The following is an 11,940-nucleotide window of genomic DNA, read 5'->3' on the forward strand; positions in this document are numbered from 1 at the left end:
CCTCCAGCCCAGGCCTAGAGCACCCACCCGCCCCACCTCTCAGGCCCCAGCTCAGCGGGAGCTGCTGTACGGCCTGCCCCAGGGAGGCCTTGCTCCATGGTTCGCTCTAATGTAGTCTCAAAGCTCAAAGACAGGGGACCTAGACAGTTACCTGAGGTCACCGTGCACACCCAAGAAACACAGAACACAGGGAGAACTAGCCTACAGACATTCAGGCCGAGGAGGTGACGATGGGGCCCTGGAAGCTTCCGGCCTGTCCTTTACTAAGGGGTTTCAGAGGGTGTCCCAGAAGCCAGCCCAGTGCCCGGCTCTGGGGGCAGTGTGCCCGCTAGTGGTGGTGTGAACGAAGCAAGTCTCGGAGAAGTTCCAGGTGGCTCACATTCCTTTTTGTCCAGTAGGGAAAGGGAAGAGGGGATTTTTATCCCCCATCTGGAGATGCTTTCCTCATCCCCTTCTTGCTCCTCGTTCGTTCTCCTCAAATGGAAGAGTGGTGCCACTCTACGGAGGTTACCTTGAAAAGGCAACCTGGGGGGGCTGCATGGAGGTGGTGAGTCAGCTCACCAGAACTCACATAGGGTGCTCTGTTCATGTCTGGACCCACTTCAAAAGCAGGAGCTTCTTCTACCCAAACTCAGGCCTCAGGTGTAGGTGACTTCTTTTTTTTTTTTTATTTTACTTATTTATTTTTAGAGAGGGAAGGGAGGGAGGGAGAGAGAGAGAGAGAGAGAAACATCAATGTGCGGTTGCTGGGGGTCATAGCCTGCAACCCAGGCATGTGCCCTGGCTGGGAATCGAACCTGCGACACTTTGGTTCGCAGCCCGTGCTCAATCCACTGAGCTACGCCAGCCAGGGCTGTAGGTGACTTCTTAAACAAAGGCTCCTGGGGCACGGGTGGCTGGTGGGTGGGCAGTTTCTGACTCAGTGTGCCAGGGTGGGTTGTAAGAAACCTTTGCCTCCCGGCCTTGGGCTCAGGCTCTGCTGCAGAGCCGCCTCCTAGCACCTGACTCTCCCATCCCTCTTCCTTCCTGCCGTCCCTCCGCCTCTGGTGCAGCTTCCTCTCTGGGAAAAAGCTGATTTCTGCGGCTGCAACCTGTGAGTCTTCTTGGCGACTGGAAACTGCCACTGCGCCCTGGCTGGCACCCCCGGAAACCAGCGCAGTGCCTGGCTCTAGAGGGAGTCTGCCTGGCCCCTTAGGCTCGTGTCCATGCGGCAAGTCTCAGAGAAAGTCTAGATGGGCTGCATTCTTCTTTGTTCAGTAGGCAACCGCCTTCCCTCGCCCACCTGGAGCTTCCTCCCTCTTCGGGGTCCTCCGGCCCAGCTCCGCTGAGGCACGGTTCCCTGCACCTCACTGAATTCTTTTGATGATACAGAGCTCTCAGGTGGGAGACTTATTGCGAAGGTTCCCCTCAGAGCTGGAGGAATCGAACACCCTGCTCAAGGAGAGGGAGGCGTGGGCAGCAGGCCGTGTCCCACGGCTAGGACAGGGACCTCTCTCTGGGGAAAACGCGAAGGCGACCAGCTGTCCCGGCTCACCGCAGCCGGGCTCAGGGCTAGCTGAAGAACCCTCTCCGGTTTGCACAGGTACACAGAACACTGGGGCGGACAGCCCCACCCTGTGGATGCTGGCTTGGGTGCAGACAGCAGACAGGTCAGGCTGCCCCCCCCCTCCCCGTCGGTGCTCACACACGCAGCTGGGCTGAGTGTGCACTTACAGCCGCGGTGGCAGACACACGATGCCACCGCACACACGCAGAGGCACCCGAATTTCAGGCCTGCTCTCCTAGCCCCACCTCGTTCGCTCTTCGCTTGCAAACACACCGTCTGGCGAAAAGCTTGCCCATTCCTGTGCAGGACTGGCGCTCCTCCCTGCGGCCCGCCCAGGGAGACCCCCACTGTCCCTGTGCCCAGACCTCTGACCCCGTTCTCCACTTCCCATTCCAAAGGCGTCCGTGTGACCCCAACTCTCAGCCGGCAGCTGGAAAGCCGAGCCACAGCGCCAGGCCTGAGCCTGTCAGGTGCTGGGGGAAGAGTTTGGCGACAAGTCAGATCTGCGTGGACTTCGGGCAGTGCCAACTTTCTGGCTGTGTGACTTTGGGCAAGTGACTTCATTCCTCTGAGCCCATCTTTGCGCTTGCAAAGAGGGAAACTGATCCCTTCCAGGAAGAGGGTGTGTGTTGAAGACCAAGGGTTTGTGCGGGGCAGCTGGAGCAAGGACGCTTGGCATGCCTGGCACGCCAGGGCGCGGGCTTGACGCAAACAGTTCCCTTTTGCGTGCCGCTCTAAGTGCAGTCGGGGGGAGAGCCTGCGGGGCCGCGAGATGCCTAGGGGGTGAGATGAGGGTGAGGGCAGAGCGGGGAGCCCTCATGGCCCCCTCCCAGCTCTCAGCGCGCGTGCCATTGGCCCCGGAGGCCGGGTGGGCGGGGGGATGACATCAGCGGCAGGTTGGATTATAAAGGCCTGAGCGGAGCGGCGGACTCAGAGCGCACCCAGCCGGCGCAGCGCAGCTCTGGGACCCGGGTCCGCACCGAAGCCCCGCCAGCCCGCTGCGCTCCTGCCTGCGCATCTGCCCTCGCTGCCGCCGGTGTGTGCCCTTCCACTCCACCGGCACCATGCACCTCTCCCACCTGCTGGTCTGCGCCCTGCTGCTCACTATACTGTCGCTCCTGCCCTCCGAAGCCAAGCCCGGGTCGCAGAAGGTGGGTGCTGTCGCGGAGCTGTCGGGTCTATGCGGGGCTGTGTCGGAGGGCCGGGGGTTTAGGAGGACGAGGCCCGCCAGAGGGAGCGGAGAGGGCGGGACGGCGGCCCTCTCGTCTGAGATGTGCGCGGGTTACCGCCAGGAAGCCCTCGGAGCTCGGGTTCGGGGGGGGGGGGGGGCTGCGTCCCCAGCCTCGGGAGTACATCGGCAGATGCGCAGCCCCTGCCCCCCCGCGGGGCAAGAGGCAAAGGAAGGGAGAGCAAGGGGCTCCCCGAAGGAGCGGACAGCGGCGGCCCCGTGGCAGGTGGATGCAGGGCCGAGCGGTCCGGCATCCGTGGGGGCGTGCTCAGGGCTCCGAAGGGACAAATCGCGCGCTCATGGGCGCGCCAGGCTGGAGCGCCAGGGACCCCACAAAGTCCCCCGTGCTGCCGCCGCACGTCCCTTCACCGACCTGCTCTTTTCCTCGGACAGGTCCCGCGAGCTCCGCTGGGGGAGGTGCCGGCCGTGTCCCATGCTGAGAGCGGCGCTCAGAAGCGCGACAAGGCTCCCGGAGGCGGCGGCGCCATCCTCAAGGGCGACCAGTCTCGACTGCTCCGGGACCTGCGCGTGGACACCAAGTCTCGGTGGGCCCGCCTTCTGCAGGAGAACCCCAAGGCACGCAGGAAACCAGGCACCAGGAAGGGCTCGTCCAAGGGCTGCTTCGGCCTCAAGCTGGACCGGATCGGCGCCAGGAGCGGCCTGGGATGTTAGTGCGGCGACCCCTGGCGGCGGTGAGTACCACTAACCTGGCCGCCTGGCGCTCCCGCACACCTAGCTCCCCCGCAGCGCCCGCCAGAACCTAGTCTGAACCCCCACCCGCAGGCCGGTCCCGTAGCGCTGGTACCGGTCGGCCTCCCAGGGCCTTGGAGGGGAACCAGGTGATGTGGACAGGAGATCACGTGTGCGCTAGACATTTGCCCCCAATCCTATTTATCATCCCACTTTACCGATGGAGAAAGTGAGGGATGAGGTGGTGAGGGGACTTCGGAAAGGTCAGAAATAGCTCAGGAGGAGTGAGCCCACCCGACTTCTTCTGGAGAAGCAGAGACAGTGCGGAGGGCTCTGCCTACCCCTGGACCATAAGTGGACCGGCAGCCCTGGCCCCAAAATGCCAGATGGGAGCGTTGAGGGGAGAGCATGGGTTTGTGGGAACAGAGGAGGAGGGGCAGACGCTCAAGCCCAGGGTAAGTTTACCTCCCGGCCACTACACTGCGGTGCCCTGCAGTGGGCAGCACAGAGGTCGGGATGCTTCCCAGACCTCTTGTCCCTCAGGTGGGACAGACTTGGGGGAATGCCTGCCCCCTCCGTGCAGAGAGAACAGCCCCCTGCGGGCACCGCCAGAGAGCTTTCCTGCCCCCAGAGCATTCTGATTCCTGTCCCTTCTCCAAACAGTGGCTGTGGGCAATTTGGTCTGTCCAGGGTCCTGATGCTGCTGCAGCCCGGGCGACTTCAGGATCGAAGCTCAGTGTCTGTGGCACTATTTCAGGGCGAGGAAAAAGAGACTAAAATAAATCTTATACATCTCAAACTCAGCATGTCCCAAACTGATCTCCTTATCCACCTCCCCTCGCCCATCGTCCCTGAGCTCCCCGTCTCTGGCACGGCCTCCTCACTGTCCACCAGGGCTACACGGCCGGCCCTGGGCTGCCCTCCGCCCCCGCCAGGTACCTCAACCCGGGGAAGCGCGGCCACAGAGGCCCCACGTCCTCCCCCTACCTCCTCTCCATTCCCGCTGCCCGGCGGTGCCCAAGGAAAAAACACGTCCCGGCCTTGGAAACTGACACTCGGGTGCTTTAGAGCGTGACCCCTGCAGGTCCCCAGCCTTCTCCTGCAGCCTGGCTGCTGCCACTCCTCATCCCACAGCCTGCCTGTTCCCTCCGCTGCAGGCCAAGCCGCTGCCTCCCCCAAGAAGCCCTATCAGTGTCCCAACTGTGTTCCCCAGAGGGTCACAGGAGCACCCCTTTTTGAAACCCTCCAGCACATTGTTTAAGCCCTTTTTTTTTTCACAGTTGTCCACGTAAGAAATGTCCAAATCTATAGAGAATGTTCATGAGCACTTATCTGAGCAAAACTGACGACACTGCCAGGAAGCAAGATCTCAGATCTTGCCTCCGAGGACAACAGTTTTGCAGTTTGCTTTATACACTTGGAATGAAGGGGAGGGTGTAAGGAAGATTCCGTGAAGGTTCCGAGAGGAGGCAAGGCGGGGGGTTGGATTTCAGGATAGTTAACGAGAGTGTAGGTGCTCTTGGGGATCTTGGTGCCTCTGAGAGCTCTGAAAAAGGGGCGTTTCAAAAGTGCTTCACCTGGATGTGCAGAAACTTAAGGCAAAGGTAACATTTTACCGGGAAGTTCTGGGCGTGAGGCGTGGCTGCCCACCACGACCTGCCCAGTTAGGAATGTGGGATCAGGACATCCTGTGAAGTGACGTGCCATAGAGCCCTTTCCGTCCACAGTGCCCCGTCTGGGTCATAACTCAACCTAAAGAATGTGTTAACGACAAGCCTTGGGGGCGGATGGTGAGGTCTCAGCAGTGGGACGTCCCGTTCCTAGGACGTCTTGGCACTGACACCCTCCTGCTGGCCAGTGGGGACGGGGCAGTCCCGTCACCGGGGGGTGTCAGTCCAGGCCGAGTTTCCCCGAAAAGGGCAGGGCAGGTACACGGAAGGCAGTCAGGTCGGATGGCCTTCGCTGTGAAAACCACCTGCATCGTGCCCGCCCTCGGACCTCCCGTGGTCCTGGCTTTGCTGTCTGTCTCATTTTTCCCTATTTCCATCTAGAGCGGCAGCTACATAAGCCATAAAGGGTGTGAATAGTTATCTTATAGGTGGTCAGCAGTCATCAACAGTTGGACTGTATGGAGAAACCCAAAGAACAAGGGTAACCAGTATTATGGCTGATATCGTTGGCAGACAGGTAAAGACAATCAGACAAAAGGGTTTCTGAGTTCGCCATCCACCCGCAGGTGCACGGGCCTTGTCAGTGTCTCGGGACAGCTGTTCCCCTCTGATGCCAGCAGCCCCTCATCCTAGAGGAGTCTCTGACGTCCCCTGTAGGTGCAGGCACGTGTAGGTGACATTCGTGACTAGGTGCCTGATAGGTCCCTTCCCATGAGGCTGGAGAGTGTCTTTACTTGATATTCTTTCTAAAAAAAAAACAGTATCTTAAGTCCTTGTCTCCTGGGACCTTGCTGGGAAAGAAGGAAGTGGTAACCAATTTGGCATTTTCTCGAAGTACTTTATCTAAACTTGCCATAGTGTACATGTCTCCTTTCAATAACGGCAGATCACAAGCTCCTACATTTAATTTCAGTTCAGCTTAAAATTGCACTAGGACACGTGACGGAAGGCAAAAACCAGAAAATGGGTCTGGCCAGGGAGCCCGGGAGGACCCCGCGGCTGTGTGGGCTTTCCCGTAGCCCCGACTGGCAGTTTAACTGCCAGCTGCTGTTCGCCCACACGTTATTCTGTAAAAGTCTCCCGTCACTGACTTGACGAAGCTTCCCATGCAACGTAACAAAAACAGATCTTTCCAGGTATTCCAGGCCTTTCTGAAATACTGCAGCATGACTTCTAGTAGTTGTAATTACATAGGTACCTCGAGCTATTAACCCTTAAAAAACCTCCATTTCTAATGGAAACCAAGAAGTCATTTAGGAAGACATTTTATAACCTTTAGAAACATTTCATAGACATCAAAGTCAGTTATTAACATGGATTGAGCCAACAAACTTTAGATTAATCTTAGGCCACATGAATTTGAAAAGAATTTGGGTTCGTTTCTATATTTCTAAGAATTTTAGCATACCCAATTCTTACAAGTGCTTGCCTTCAAATCAATTACTTTTAATTTATTAAATTAACCTTATCAATACCATCCAGAGGTAGAAAGTGACCCCACAGTTACAGCATGCACGTACAGACACACAGACACATGCAAACAGAGACCGTGTAGCCGTGAGAAAAACTCACTAGTTTATAAACGGTGGATCCAAATTTTGTCTTGGCAGTTGGGATAAGAAGGCACCGTTTGTGTCTGTCCTTGACAAGTCAAGTTCCAAATGACCTTCCCCCCTTTAACAACAAGGACAGCTGTTTTTTAACGCCTCAGAGAGTTGGGTTGCCACCTCAGCGACATCACAGGTTGATCCATTGGCCAAATTTCTCTCACTGAAGCTTCGAGAGACCAATTAAAATATGCTTTCCATCCATTCCTATTTCTGTAGTCAGCGTTATCTCGTGTGCACGCAAAAGATTCCTTGAGGAGTGTCAAAAAGATCCTCACTCCAGGCGTCTTCCTGCAGGACCGCCAGTGCCAGGCTGCCTGTCCTGCCCCGTGCCTGTCGCCCCGAGCAAGGCACGACTTCCCCTGATGTTCTTTAGGTCTCTAGAGTCTGTACAAACTTCTAGGGAAAACCAGCCTTTGCGTGCACGTCCCTGGGTGAGCCAAAGGCAGTGGAAATCCCAGTAGGACCGCTTCATGCCCTAGAGGAAAGTTTTCCTCCAGCGACCCCTCAAAGATTCTCAGTCATCTAAAAATGCCTGAGCAAGGGCCGGGGGAGCTCACTGATGCCACCGGAACCACGATGGTCTCTAAGGCACAGCCCCCTGCCCTTCTCAGACACCTCCCCCCTCCCCCCTCTCACTGGGGCTCCCGCTGGCTTCTCAGGATTGGTTCCAGGACCTCACAGCACGGCTCCCAGAGCCCGTCTCCACCACTCCGGACTGGGGACTGCAGCCTCTGTCGTCACCCGTCGACTGTTCCGGGTGGGGGAGCAAGTGTCCTTTTTTAATTTCGGAGCCAGACAGATTCTGTCTCTCGTTTAACCAGCAAGGATTTGTTCAGACCCTCAGTCGGCAATCCAAGTAAACTGAAACAAAAAGTAGCCATCCACTTTTCTGGTCCTTTCCTTGGGTTATCTTAACTCTGATTCACCCCGAGGATCATCTAATAACAGCTCAAATAAAAACAGGACCTGCTGAGTCGTAAAGCAAGGAGGTCTGGGATCCCAGGAGAAAACTCACCCAAGTTCACCCCATTTGCGGCAGGGAGCTGGTGGGGCTCAATGGGCCCGTGCCGGTACTTAGCCCTGGGTCCGGGTCCCTGGGTGGTCCTGGGCCGGCTTCTTCAAACTCCTGCCAGCAACACCAAGTAAATGTCCAGAGTTATAAAGACTTTTTATGAGTGTATCTGAGCCAAACTGACAGCATTGCTGGGAAGCCAGATCTCCAACGCCCCAGAGAACGACAGTTTGCAGCTTCTTTCATGCATTCGGAATCAAGGACGGAGCTAAAGAACATCACGTGGAGGTGGGAGAAAGCAAGGCAGGGTGGTTAACAAGGTCACTGCTCTCCTGAGCGTGGTCACGCTTCCCGGGGTCTGAAAAGGAGGACTCCTCTGGCGTTTCAAAGGCCAGAATTAGATCATCTAGATACATAGACACAGGCAGGGCTGGCTTAGGGCAAAGACAGACATTTTCTGGGGACGTTCTAGGCCTGGGGTGTGCCTGCCCACCACAACCTGTGCCATTAGGATGTTATGACCGGAGCACCCCGTGAGCTTACCTTCTGTCCCATTTATTACAACGCCCCTTTTTGTCCCCACAGCCAGCCCACTTTTCCACCTGAGTTCCGAGTCACCTCCTCAGCTTAACTCAGGGTCACACGCGAACTGAAGGTGACATGCAGCACCCCTGTGTCACTGCCCAGGGAGCCCTGCCCTGCCCAGGGTAGGGGCTGTCCTCTCGCACCTGCCTGGGGTTTTAGCAGGCACCCGTCCTGTCCCTGCAGCCGGTCTAAGGGACGTGGCTTTGCCTGTGTGACTCGCCCTGGCAGGGGACAGACAGGTCCTGCCCTCGGGGCCCAGACCTCAGTAGCTGCCGTTGTGATGGTGTAGCGCTGTGCTCCCCAGTCTCAGCACCACAGAGGTGCATGCACAGGCCTCCGGTGTTTCATTTTCGACTGGAGCACCGAGCTCAAACGTTGGCGTGTAGACCGACGCTACCCAGTGAGAGATGAGGGCCTGGAAAGTAGCCGGCACGCGGGACCCCACAGCCTCCTTGTTCTCGGCAGTGGCCGTCTGCGGGTGCCAGACAACGAGCCAGTCGGGGTCACTAAGACAGCTCAAGCCCCCTGACCGGGGAAATGGGTCAGCCTCCTGAAAGTCGCCTCCTCCAACACCCTTAACCTTCCCAACCCCCTCCTGACCCCCGCCCCCACGACCTTGGCTCTCAGCAGCCGCCGTAATGACTGTCGCTGAGGTTACAGCCTTGACTGTAAAATGCTAATGACAGAGACAGGGTGAGGTCCACGCCCGCCCGAAGGAACACACCTTGCCGTGCGCCCCAGCGACGTCTGTTTAAACACACGAGGCGGCCAGAGAAGGGCCTTGTGGGAGAGGTCACCTGGGGTCCCTCTGCACCTACTGTTGTAGCTGGGGGTAGGGGGGCACCGCACCGTCCCCGGAGGATCCTTCCTGGGGCCCGGAGCACCCACACGCCCGTCAGCAAAGACGGGGGACAGCGCCCACCCAGTGAGTCTGGCAGCTGAACCAGCGAACCCAGCACAACTGTCGCTCGTTGCCCAGGGCTGCGGAGGCGCCAGCTCCTCTGCTCTCAGAGGAGACCCTTTCGGGGGGGGGAGGCCAGCTGGGGACAGACAGACAGACGTGCTGTTTACCGAGGGGCGGCTGGGGCCCCGGGGCTCTGCCGATGCCCAGTGTGTGGCCCCTTGCTGGAGCCCGCCCTGGGAAGTGGCTATTATCCCATTTTATGGGCGAGGAGAGCGATACTCCAAGCTCTCCAGGGCCAGGCAGGACATAATTATCGGAGCTAGGGTTTGAACCCTGCATCCCCGACTCCTCTGATGCGTCGCCTCCTCTGTCATCCAGGTGAGCACACATGTCGGAGGGTTTGTGTCGGAGGGAGAAAGGGAAGGGGTGCATCTGTCCTGCTCCTCCCCTCACTGGGTCCCACAGAGCGCCCCGGGCGCCAGCCCGCAGTCAGCCCGAGGGGAGGAGGGCTGGCCGACCTAGCCCCGCCCGGTGCCGGGCAGGAAGCGCCAGGGTCCCAGCAGGCGGGGAGATGAGGCCCCCTCTCCTGCGGAAGGTCTGTCTCAAGGCCTCGAGCCCCAGGTGGAGGGGCATTGCCTCCCGCTGCGTCGGGGAAGGGGAGGGGGGTCCGGCTGGGCTTCCTCAGCCCGGGAGCCAGCACTGACTGACTGAGTGTCCCGTGTCCCCTCTGTGTTGCAGGGCTGAGAACCCGCTCCGCTGCGCTGAGGTCGTCCTCGGTCCTCTGGAAGCATCTCCGAGGCAACGTGGCTTTTACATTTCTTTCCTTGTGTCCCCCTCGTGGTACTGGGCAAATGCAACACCAGCTGTTTTATTGCTCTCTGGGGGGGGAGGCTTGATCTTGTTGTTGATTGGTTTGTTTGTTCTTGAAAATCAAAAATAAAAAGTTATATATTATATATATATTATATACACGAAACCCCCCCCCACGCCGACGTGACGACGAGGGACAGTTTGTTTGGAGAGGCCGACGGAGCCAGCGAGGAACCTGCTGTCTGCACGCTCGTGTCATGCATAGATGTATTTATGTTGTAAAGCTATTTATATTGTTTATAAAGAGATATTTATAAAAATTTTATTTATGTAACAAGGGAAGAAGCCAATCATTGTAATGTGTTTGTCTTAACTAGTTGAAAAGTGCAAAAAAAAAAAAAAAAAAAAGTCATTCCGTGAACATCCTGAAAGTTGTCTTCATTTGTAAGCGCATCGCATCTGGTTTCAGGAAGTGGTGTGAGGAGGGGGGGGGGGCTGTGGGAGACGGGGTCCTGGTCCCCAGGCAGACCTGGCAGCGGCAGGGTGCCCCGTTCTGGCTCTTGGTGCCCGAATCTCTCGCCCCTGGACCCGAGTCTCCCCCGATGGGCTGGCCTTGGGGACTTTGTGGCTCTCACCAGCTTGCCCGGGTCCAGGAGCTCTGCCCAGAGCACCTGACGGCTGGGAGGTCAGGAGTCAGGAATTAAATTAAAGTTGCATTTAGTTGGTGGAGGGACCTCTCATTCCCTTGCGCCTTCTCTCTGTTGCTAAGGAAGAGCTGAAAGCCTCCCTTCTGCATTGGGGAGACCTAGACGTTTGGGTGTATCTTACAGATTTGCTCAGGGTGCCTTATACATCTCAGCAGGGCCGTGCAGGCCTGCCCACGGAAGCGCCGGGGGGGTGGTTTTCAGCTCAGAGTGAAGGTGGTGGGGGGTGGGGGAGGCGGGGGGGCAGGGGACCCCCCCATAGTGTGCTGTGTGCAGGGGGGTGTGGTTTTCTTTCCTCCTGCAGCCGCTCACAGTCCTGGTTCCTGCGCCCCGTGCAGCCTGAAATGTGAGAGTGTGAACACTTAGCCTCTTTTCTGGAACCTGCGGGAAACTTCTCAGTAGCTCTGAGATCAGCTCACTACATCCCTGGTGCAGCGACGCTCTGGAACAGCCTGCCCCGTGCGTCTTCTGTCCCCCTTTGGTGACAGCGGGGACGTTCAGAGCCTTTCAGGCTGGTTGCATCACGTGGGCTTGGCCCCACTCGGGGACACTGGGAGCTGTGTGGCCCCGAGGTCACGGGGTCGCAGGCCCAGCTGAGCAGTTCCAGAGGAGTCAGCCCTGGGGGAGGTGGCCAGGGGTCTGGCCTTCCTGCTGGCATCCGCGCTGTGTGACCTTTGTCCCCAAGTCACCCTCCAGCAGCAGGCGGTCAGACGGGTGGGGGCCCAGCCCAGGAGAGGGAGCTGCTTCTGAGACGCGTTCTGCCTGGGGAAGATTCCAGGTCTTCCCACCCCGTCCGCTTCCATCGCTGCCCCGGGGACTCCTGGGCGCGCTTCCTGGGGCTGGGTGTGGCTCTCCTCTTCCCAGGCCTCCCCCTGCTCCTGTGGCTCGGAACTCGGGCACCCGTGTAAGCCGGGGTGAGGGGTTCCAGCCCCCAGGCCTCCTCCCTGTGCTGTGTGCAGACCCTGGGCCGGGGCCACCGCCAAAGCAGGAGCGAGCGGGAAGAGGCAGGCCGGGGCACTGCGGACTTGGCTGGGGGCCGGTCAGTCACATCCTCCCAAAGCCCGGAGACACGGGCGTGGCGAAGCTGGGATTCGGGGAGCCACCTCCAGGACCTGAAGGTTTTCCCCCCGGACAGTCTCTGGGCTGCTGGGAACCCGGGGATCCCGGGACCCTCGGGCCTG

At 58.5% G+C, this 11,940-nt stretch overlaps 1 protein-coding gene across 2 annotated transcripts; it reads left to right on the forward strand.

The window, feature by feature from the left end:
* The first annotated feature begins 2,459 nt into the window (after positions 1-2,459).
* NPPC (natriuretic peptide C) lies at positions 2,460-10,370 on the forward strand. Of its 2 annotated transcripts, none has more exons than XM_036022711.1 (3): positions 2,460-2,697; positions 3,168-3,466; positions 9,984-10,370. In XM_036022711.1, exons 1-2 carry the CDS (start codon positions 2,611-2,613, stop codon positions 3,444-3,446), a joined length of 366 nt encoding a protein of 121 aa, XP_035878604.1. In that variant the 5' UTR covers positions 2,460-2,610; the 3' UTR covers positions 3,447-3,466; positions 9,984-10,370. The 2 variants fall into 2 exon arrangements, with proteins under 2 accessions (XP_035878604.1, XP_028366625.1); XM_028510824.2 differs by lacking the exon at positions 9,984-10,370 and adding an exon at positions 4,128-4,267 and having other exon boundaries at positions 2,461-2,697.
* The last annotated feature ends 1,570 nt before the right edge of the window (positions 10,371-11,940 follow it).

Source organism: Phyllostomus discolor, chromosome 4 (genome assembly GCF_004126475.2).
Source record: "Phyllostomus discolor isolate MPI-MPIP mPhyDis1 chromosome 4, mPhyDis1.pri.v3, whole genome shotgun sequence".
NCBI lineage: Eukaryota > Metazoa > Chordata > Mammalia > Chiroptera > Phyllostomidae > Phyllostomus > Phyllostomus discolor.